General features: G+C 47.6%; 1 protein-coding gene across 2 annotated transcripts in view; it reads left to right on the top strand.

Moving 5' to 3' along the window:
• Window positions 1-6,244: 6,244 nt before the first annotated feature.
• Window positions 6,245-10,321, top strand: part of TMTC1 (transmembrane O-mannosyltransferase targeting cadherins 1) — a 150,569-nt gene continuing 146,492 nt past the window's right edge. Inside the window, exon 1 of one of the 2 annotated variants that reach the window (XM_071422391.1) lies at window positions 6,245-6,364. In XM_071422391.1, coding sequence (XP_071278492.1) covers window positions 6,261-6,364 — 104 coding nt within the window. In that variant the 5' untranslated portion in view covers window positions 6,245-6,260. Of the gene's footprint in view, window positions 6,365-6,790; window positions 7,223-10,321 lie in introns of those variants that run through there. The other variant, XM_071422390.1, reaches the window with a different exon arrangement.

Raw genomic sequence — 10,321 nt, 5'->3', positions numbered from 1 at the left:
TAGATGCATGGTCTGTGCAAACAATGGAGAAGGAAAAGGGAAGGCAGAAAAGCTATTCCAATCATTCCCAGCTGCCTCCTTCTCCATCCTGCTTCCTCCTGATGCTGCCCCCCTCAATCAGGCTTTCAAATTGTTTCCTCTGACAGGCTGTACAGGGTTCTACTGCTTTGATTTTTAACTGATTTACTGGTTGGCTGATACTTTCTCAAATGCCTTGGGAAAAGAGCAGGGACAGAACCAGTGAAAAGCCAACTGGTGGGATAGCTCCCCAGCCAGCATAGCTGGCTTAGGCTGTTGTGACTGTGCTTGAGGATTTACCTTTGCTTTAACACAGCCAGAGCTGGTCCCTACACCTCAGTGCAAGAGAAGCAGAAGCAGAGCCCAGAATGAATGCTTGATGCATTGCTTTTTCTGGAGTGTTTGTTCAACATAAACACTAGAAAGTTAAGCTTATTTGGAGTTAATTTATTGCAAAATAGAACTGTAGCTGCTGGCAAAAATAAAATCCAAAGAAGTCACCTGAAAAAAGATAATGTCATATTCCTTTCACAGTAGCTTTTATGGAAACTTTCACCCTCCTCAAATTACAGTGACTCCATGTGGCTTATTCTACAATATGGAGTTTAATATTTGTGCTAAAATTTATTCCAGCTGTTGCTAATAATAGAGATATGAATAATAATATTACAGAGAGTCTTGACTGGACTTGGTGCAGATTTATTAATTTGTAATTTTTCCATCCTAAACCCAAATATTAAAAAATGTATGAAAAGAAAGAAAGGTAATTGCAACCACTGGCTTCTACTTCACCATGATGAAATTGAGCTTGCCTGGTAATCAGAGAATAAATGTAGAGATTTCCTGATTTTATCCAACAGTCTGATTTTACCAGAGCTTTTGCAGTGAATGCAATTCAATCAAATGTAGGGATGCCAGAAGATCTTTTGTATAAATCAGTTACTTTTAGGAGAGAACTGCTGCTGCGTTCCAGCTCAGAGATTCACAGAAAACAAAACTAACTGAATCTGAATGGGGAACAGACTCAGGGGCTTTAACCTCTGCTTTTATTTTGACATATGAACTTTCAAGAGACAATTGCACTGGGGAACCTCCAGCCAACTCTGAAGACTGATTATAGGGGAAATTAACTGTTTCAGTACAGTCCAAAATGCCTCCTTTATCTCACCAAAATCAGGTTTATCTTCCAAATCCAGTGTCTCCCTACAGGAGCAATATGAATCCCAACTACTAAATATTGATCAGAGTGTCTTACCCTGCACTTGACCTCAGCATGCAGCAGTACAGCCACAGACAATTTACACGTGTCCTTGCACAGCCTCGTGGGAAGCATGCCACTGAGTTACTAATGACCATTTCTTGGGAAAGTTATCCTTTTAAAACAACTTCTCTCTAGCAAGGTTTTCTTTAAACAGCCTCTTTAAACACACATTCTGCTTGGAAACAGTGCTCCAGGAAGAGTGAAAATGTCATCCAGCGCTATGCAATGTAAGTGAAAAAAAAATGTTGGGTCATATAAGAATCCCTCATTTGCTTATCCAGAGGGTGGCCTATCTTGGGTTTTCCCTTTTTAATTTTTGTGGTTCTGAGTCATTAACTGATTTCCATGAAGTGCATAAAAATTCTTATAATACTGTCTTGTAGTTAATCAGCAATAAATAGATGACTGTTGCAAATGATAACTCTTATGACTCAAACCCTATTGCCTGTACTTTTCCCTTGCTCTGCTGCAATAAAAAAGATCTGTCAGGCAAGGGCAAGGCTGAGGACTTTCTTTGGCTTTGGGAAACTTCTTCAATGCTTCCAGCAGAGGAAAAGTGCAGATCCATTCTAAGTAAGGAAAGAAAAACGCTTTTGCTCCTCCACTCCGTGTTTCATGGTTTTCTGAGCACCCAAACCATGCACACAGAAATGGAAAGCACTGATCCCCTCAGCTGATGGATGAACCTGCTGGAGTGGGGAATCTCATCTGCCTATGCCATAGTCTGCCTCCTCTCAGGAGATGAAGAATCCAATTATTCTCATTACTGGGGCTTGTCCCACCTTTGTATTGTCCCTGACCTCTGAACTGAGATTACATAACCCAAGTCACTCTACCATTTGCTGGTAGAGCGTCAAATCATGGATGCTCCCTCTACTGTGGGTGCTCAAAGACTCTGAACAATCCTGCCCATAGACCAAGGCTTAAGTCAGGTCTCTTCAAAGGCAGAAAATGCATTTGTTGTATGAGCTGAAAAAGAGATTCCCTCTAATCCAGTAACAACTATGGCAAGCTTTTTCTGAGCTCGAAATCTCTCATTTTGCGCAAGCATATGAAACAGGTGACAAATGGATGTGAAAATGGGTCACAGAGGATTCTGTTACTTCCCATCTGTGTCAGGGGTGGGAAATGAGCATCCATGAGGATCCACCAAGCAGTGCTTATCATGTGATATCTTCTTATTGGTATCCCTTGGTAAATACTGAGGGGGTGGAATTTTCAGGGCTGATATTTAGCACAATCTGTGACTGGCATGGTGAGAAGGCTTGCTAGGGGGTTGTGGGCTGAACTTGAAATACTATATCCCCTTTGAAAAGGATAGGTCGTCCTGAGGATATTGGATTTCTTTGTCTCCTAAGGATCACAGGACCAAGGTACTAAGCTTTCCTCTCCTGCATGTTCTGGCTCTTGGCCACAGCTGAAAGTGAAAGCAAAAACATAGAACTTTCACTGGGCTTTAGGAAGAATTCACCAAAGAGAAACTTTCTGTTGCCTGAATAGACTTAGAGGCAATTTGATAAGAAGGAAAAAAGGATCGTAATTAGGATTTTCCCAGCAAATCTCAGTACAGCCTTTCACAGTTGCCTTGCTCCCAGTAACTCCAAAATGCAAATCCTACTTGACTAAACCAAATTATTCCTGCACTGAACCCCTTGGAGGGGTTCAGGCCCACATGGATTGCTTTCTGTCTCTCCAAAGCTCTTTGAGCACAGGCAACACACTGGATTTAGGATTCCTAATTTGTTTTTAACCATACAAACATAATCTGTATCCACTGAAGATTCTCTGTGTGGCAGATACAGAGTTTCATCCTGGGGCAACTGAAATGAATTGCAGTAACTGACTACAAGCAGAAATCAATTGGACCAGTTACCAAATGACTTCATTTAAATGTAAAATTATTTGCTCAGACAGCAAGAAACTATTTACATGTGCTACTTTTGAAATTTACCTCTAGCTATGACCATATGGTAATTTAACTTTTAAATTGTATTTACTGCATTCTTATACTTTAATCAGTCAATGCAAAGCTTGACTCTTCAGAACTCCGTGTTTAAGCTCGAAACTCAAAACATTTGCAGTTTCTCTCTGCCTTTGAGCAGTTGCAATTGTCAGATAATAGCGGATCAATCAGTGCTCAACCCTTTGAAGTGTATCTGCTCAAATGTGTCTCCTGCCTTGCATTGGCTGCCGTATGTTTTACTCCAAGTGGAGGCAAAACTTTCCTGCTTTGGAAGTAACGAGCTCTGCTCAATTAGCAGAGCAAGGATTTTTCGAGCATCGCACATAATTAGTTTCAAGGTCTCTAGTTTTAACAGCCATTTGTTAATCTTTTTTATATAGCTGGCACAAAACTTGTGATTCAAACACAAGGAAGCAGGAAAATAGCTGGAGTACTTCAACTACACACAATTCCAGAAGCCAGCTCGGCTTTTCTGAGAAGCAATTTGGCTTCACATTTCAGAAGCAATGGCATGGTTACTTTAGGTAGAGAAAGAACCAAGGCTCACAGAAGAAGGAAACACATCTTATTAGATAACATATTTTTGGAAGTGACAAAGCAACTTCGGAGCAAATCATCCCATCTCTGTAGTCTCTTCTTTCTCTCTCTCTCTCATCTCCCTCTGTGTCTATGCCTGCATATATCTGTACAGATCTGACATTCAGAACACAGCAGTGTTCAGTATTTCTTCTGCTCTCTGAATTTTTTGCTGATACTTTCTTTATAGGTGGACAAGACTTCTAGCAACAGACAACATCTTGAATTCAATCTGTGATGGTGACTGGTGCATGAAGAGGTAATGCTCCCCTTTGTGGAGAAAGTAGAGGATGATGTGTTGGTATTTCAGTGGGTCTTGGTGTGAAGAACAGGAGGTCTTCCTCACTGGCTGGCTGGAGCATTGCTTTGTCTCTTTCAGATGTTTGCTTGAGGGAAGAAAGGAAAGAACTGGTCTGTCTTGGAGAAGTGAGAATAGATTTTCTTGTCATGTAAGGACTTGGCAAATCAGTGTTGACTACATGTTATGCATAACATTTCAATAAACACATAAGAAACAGTTTAAAAATACATTGGGTTTTTCTCCATTGCAAAGTCTAGGTATGTGCCAGATAAAAGCCAATGGTCTGTATAGGTGCCCTCCTAAAGAGTGTGAAGGGAAGGAGTCCTGAGTGGGTCAGGACTGCCATCTCTCTCTTTTTGGTGTTAATCAAGCGTGGTGGGTTATGGAAGAGAGCAGGATATTGTAGCTCTGTATTCATAAGCAACGTTATTTACTTCATGGAGTGTGCCTGTTGTACTATGTGATGTTAGATGGCTGTGTATGATACTGTCAGAAGATACTGTCAGCAAATTCCTTGATGGGAAAATTATTTTCTATCACCTCTTCATCATTTGCTGGTTTAGAACTCTGCATTTTTGGTGAGCTTTTTGTAAAGAACTAATTAAGCTGAAGGAGTGGACAGCAGAGCTTGTGACAGAGCAGGGACATGTCCCACAGCCCTGGATAACAAATGGAGAGATCTGTCCCTGCCCGTGTGCCAAGCTGCCCGGTGGCAGCCCTGGGCCCTGTTCTGTGGCAGGAGCAGGCTGTCAGTGGGCTGCCCCCAGCCTGCGATGATGGGGAAGGACAGAAGGCTGCAAGACATCGATGAGAAAGGCTGTGAGGACTCTGATCCCTGGAGGTGAAGGACCAGAGGTACGGGGGTCTTATTGGGAGGGACAGCCTGCTGAGGCCCAGCTGCGCTAGAGGATTGCAGATTTTGTTCAGCTGAGTAACTTAGAATTTCAAATATGACCTGCTGTCTACTGTAAGGCAATTTCAATTTTTAAATCTTATACATTGTTTTTGCTTTCAACAACATGACAGTCTATTCCTCTCTACCATCCCCCCCCAAACACTACTTTAATTTATGTCAACAAAAAGTCCCGATCCCACCTCTTAGCCATGTGTGCAATAGTGAGGTTGTTTCCAGAGCTGCTGGGTCCTCGTGGGCTCTGGTACTTGAGTGCCTCTGGATACCAGGCTGTTTCTCTTCCTCTGCCTATGCACTGACTTTGGAGTCTAGGTTTGCGTGCCTAGGCTTTGAAACTTTGGTGGAAATGAAGACCAATACATTATCATGAGTGGTCTCCCACTGCTGATGAAAACTCCATGCAGCCAGCTGCCTAAATCTCATCAGCTGCTTAAAGAGAAAGTTTGCATTAATGGTTCTGATTGTGGTGGAGTTTCCTTCTGTCCCGGATATAAACACACTGTCCTAGGCAGAGTTAACTGTTATTTTTAGCTATAACAAAAGTGCATCTGAAAAGCCTGCTCTGTTGCACTTGGAAAATACCAGACCACTCCAAGTGCCAAATAGGCTGGGGGAAAAAGCATTCCTGGAGCAGGCTTGCCCTGGACAGCCTGCATGAACTCTCCAAGGCTTCCGCTCCCCTCTCTTTCCCACACGGGAGCAGGCACGCTCACACGGGAGCAGCTAGGAGCTGCACAGGCTGCTGCTGAGCCCTGCCCAGTGCATCTTTTCTCAAGAACAAATTCAAAGTGCGTCCAGGCTGTTATTCACCAAATTGAATCGAAGCCTCTTTGCCAAGCAGTGTTATTGCTTTGTTTGGTTATAGGCAGAAGGTTTTCTTTAAAGGGTAAAAGCCCATTAATAGAGTCCTTGTTTTTCTGGTTTTTGAAAAATCTGTGACTATGTAGTTTTCATAAATGGGTGAATAGATGATCTGACCATGGCCTTTCCTTAAGTTATTGGGGCTTATCACTAACACAGGAAAGGTCATCCGTGGGAGGGTATAGATACATTACAGCTCTCAAACGATTTTGGAATAAAGACAGGAAATAGACCAGAGTAGAGAAAACAAGTTCTGTGGCACGAAAATGCCTTTTCCTCCAGCAGGACACAGTGGGGAACTGTTTGGCACAGCCGACGCCGCAGCGTGGAGGATGTGGCCCAGCACTGATGCCGTGGAGCAGCGTGGATGCGGTGCAGCAACAGCATCGGTAGCGGATCATCATGCACGCTGTGGGTGCTGTGGAGCATCGTGGGTGCCGTGGAGCCGGCTGGGATGCTGCCGCCGGCCAGGTGAGCACGGTCCCCAGGGGAGCTGCGGAGGGGGCTGCCTGCAGGGGGGTTCGGAGGAGGCGCTGGCCCCAGGCGGCAGGACAGCCCTGCACGCGTCTCCTGAGAGAGCAGGGACAGCGGCGACCCGAGCGCCGCAGCGGGACTGCGCTCCCCGCCGCGGGCCGTGCCGGGCGCGTCCCCTCCGCGCTGTGCGGCGGGGCCGGCGCGGGCAGAGCGCCCTGCGGGCAGCGGGCACCGCGGGCAGAGCGCCCCGCGGGCAGAGCGCACCGCGCCGACGGGCTGAGGAGGTGGCGGCCGTGTGACAGCGCGGCAAGGAGCATGCGTGCGGGAGGGGGCGCGGGGGGGGAGGAGGAGGAGGAGGAGGAAGAGGAGGAGAAGGGATGGCGCGGGGAGGCGGCCGCTGTTTATTTGCAGCCGGGCGGGCTGCGCCTCGGCAGAGCGCGAGTGGCCGGCGGCGGTCCCGCTGCCCGCCCCGCACCATGCGGGCGCCGCTGCCTCCCCGCGCCGCGGCGGCGGCGCAGCCGGGGCAGCCGGGGCCGAGCCCCGCGCCATGGTGACGGGCTCGGCGCGGGGCTCCCGCAGCCGGGACCGAGCCGCGCCGGCCCCCTGCCCGTCGGCGGGCGGGCGGCGCGGCGGGGCGGCGGCGGCGGCGGTGCTGGCGGGGCTGTGCGTCCTCTGCTACGGCAACTCCCTGCGGGGCGAGTTCGTGCACGACGACGTCTGGGCCATCGTGAACAACCCCGACGTGCGGGCGGCCGCCCCCGTGTCCGCCGCCTTCGCCAACGACTTCTGGGGCAAGCGCATGGCCGAGAACACCAGCCACAAGTCCTACCGGCCCCTCTGCGTCCTCACCTTCAAGTGAGTGTCGGCGGGGCGGGCGGGGGCTCCCCTCCGCACAGAGCCTCCCCGGCTCCGTGCCCGGGCGGACGGGGGCGGCCGGCCCCGGGAGGGGGTCAGGGGGAGCCCCCCGGTCCCGCGCCCTCGGCTTCGTGATTCAGCATTTCTGCCCGGGGCTCTGCGGGACGGGGGCGGGCGGGGGCTCCACGGTCCCGCAGCCCGGCCCGGGGCAAGTTTTCCGGAGAAGGGGAGTGATGAGGTGACGCTCCGGAGGAGTCCGCCGCTCTCCCGGCAAGTGTCTCTCTTTGCCCGCCGTTTGGGAGCAGGTGGCGCCTCTTCGCCGGGCTGCGGGAGGGATAAAAGGGAAAACGGAGCGTTTCAGAAATCGCTTTTTGCTGGGGAAGGTGCGCACATGAATTCCTCGTGAGTTCCTCCTGTGCTTTATCTCGAGTACCTTTTCTCCGCAATTGAGCGATCGTGCCAGAAACTTCCCGCGTTGTGTTTTGAAACAGACCCGTAGTTATCCCTGCCTTTGTTCTTAGCGCTAAGTGGAGGGGTCAGCCCCGCGGGTACCGCGCCGTTCCGCGCATCCCTCCTGGCAGCTGCCAGCCTCCCTTGTCAGCCGCGGAGTTGCAGCCTCCCTGCTTCAGATGTTCCTTCTCCGTGTACCGGGCGAAGTTGTTGAGGAGGAGTTTCGGTTTTACAGGAATAAAGGGAAGTTGAGAGGCAGTAAAGTGGACAGCTACCTTCGCTAATCCTAGAAAGAAAACCTTCGCTGGCCTCTCTCCCCCAGGAGAAGAATTTGAGGCAAATCAGCTCAGTTACAACCCGTACAGTTTGTCATTCTTTCCATTAGCTTGTTCTCTATTTAATTTATTCTGATGGAACACTAACGATGAATATTTAGCACATTTTAGCATTTAGAAATGATGCATGTGTTTGCAGAGAGCTGTGCTGGAGAGCTGGTGGTGTGGCTGAGTGATGTCTAGTGCTGGGTGATCGGTAGATGCTCATTACAAACTACAGCAGGTGTTTGGAATAAAGGGTATGTGCATTGGCAGGTCTGCCAGGGGGATGTGTTACCGGTTCCTGGTTCACTCTGCTGATTGAGTAACTCATTAGTGCACCGGATATATAAATAGAATTTCATGAATTTGTGGAAATTGAGTGTTTCTGTGAAGCGGGAGCAGTTTTGGGAAATGGAACGTCCCCTTGGCACTCCCGCAGAGCACTTGCTGCTCTGTGGTTGTAAAGGTGGACTTGGAGCCAAGAGCCATCAGTGTTGGCTGTCTGGGCACAGGCTGGCATGCTCCTCATAAAGGAAAGCTGAAGAGCACAGACCCTTGTAAGCTGGATTTTTTGGAACAAGTTTTGTACCTTCTCCTTGAAGGGCATCTCAGCCCATTTCTGTAAAGAGCGAGGTGGGAGTAGGTAGTTGCAGGCAGAGCTGGCTTTGTGCACACAGAGTGCCTTCTCTCTCCATCATGTGTCCAACCAAACTCTTGTAGTTTGGGGGTCTATGTAACTAATCCATTCCTCCAGCAACACACCTGGGGGTAATTGGAGGGAAGAGTGAACGTGTGTGTATCACCACTGACCTCGTTGCACACAATATTAGTGCTGGAGTGCTGGACTTGGCCTCCTAGATCAGGTTGCAGGATTGAGATTGTGATGCTAATGAGCAAAAGGAACTTAAACTTTAATAACGAAATGGAAACTAAATGTTCCAGTTCCCATTTGTATGTACTTGAACTGGTTTTGCCTTTGCTGTTTAAAGGGGTGTGTGTCAAAAAAGGATGAAGTGCTGTCTCTGCCTAGTCCTTTCTGGAAGGGAAATGACACTAATTTTGTGAACAAGATTTAATCCTCTCTGCTTATAATAACCATACAGCCAAGACACTGGGTCAAAGGCAGAGTCATTTGTTCACCACTTGGCATTGCATTTGGAATAGGGAAGGAATCGTTTGTCTTCCCTGGCTGCAGAGGGAGATGATATCCACTGTGTTCCAATTATCCTTCCAGCCTTCCAGTGTCCACATTCTTCCCATTTCAGTTCTACCAGTAGGGTGTCAGAGGAAGATGTTGAGAACGGGGTGGAGTGAATCCTCAGTGAAACCCAGTGCTTCCAAAGAAGCCTGGGGCAGCTTTTGCCAAGCAGTGCTGAACCTGTGGCTGAGCCGCCGTGCTCTGCCTGCCTGAGGCATCCGCCCCTGCCTTGCCCAGCAGGAGGTTGCTGCTTGCTCTCTGTCTTCCTGCAGAAGGAAAAAAAGTATTTACCCTGATTCTCGTTAAAAGCTTAGCAGAAACTGATAGGTAACAGAATGGAAATGAACGTTGCTAATACTTTTGTTAGAATTTACTCCAGCCACTTAAGATACTCGAGAAAATTGTGTGATTCGTGCAGGAAGGAGGGAAGAGAGGACCAAAGTATTCTGGTATCTTTATTGTTTGTAGATTTGCTTGTTTTATTTAATTTATCTTGTTGTGGTGCTCATTTGGTCAAATCCAAGGCATTTCAATAGCGGCATGAAACTTTATATCAGCCTAGTGGCTCTGCTTCTCTTGCATGAAACTTTCATCTGTAAAGGCTTGTTTTGCATCTTGCTGCATTAAGATTAAAGCATCTGGGAGATCTCCAAACTGCCTGTACAGAACAGATGTGAAGGGTGTGCTGAAATTTATATCTACAGATTCATCAATCTACTGAAACTTTGTCTCAGTCTCTTTTCTGCCTTTTGTGGCTGTGAAAGTAAGAGGCAGGACTCAAAATGCCCCGTGGACTTCTCATTAGGCTGAACATATCCTACATATAAGCTACATATTCCTGAAATGATCTCAATTAAAAAAATTTATCACCCATCTGTCAGAAAAATCTGAAGCAGACATTGCTGAAATTGTGTAACAGTAGTTCAGTGTCCCTGATGAATTGGAAATCATAAGTGACAGTCCTCATTCCCGTAGACTAATGCTCTGGAGCCAAACAGTGAAAAGAGCTCAAGTATTTGACATTATTCACACTGGATCTGACAGTATGAATGATCAGAGGAAAAAAAGAGTGGCCCACTGGAACCATTAAGCAAAACTTAAAATATTCACAGTATTGCTGCACTGTTTTGTGTG

The sequence above is a fragment of the Agelaius tricolor genome, unplaced genomic scaffold (genome assembly GCF_023055355.1).
Source record: "Agelaius tricolor isolate 1412-34295 unplaced genomic scaffold, bAgeTri1.0.p SCAF_3, whole genome shotgun sequence".
NCBI lineage: Eukaryota > Metazoa > Chordata > Aves > Passeriformes > Icteridae > Agelaius > Agelaius tricolor.
Note: the sequence above shows the minus strand (reverse complement) of the source record. Positions and strands in the feature narration are given on the sequence as shown.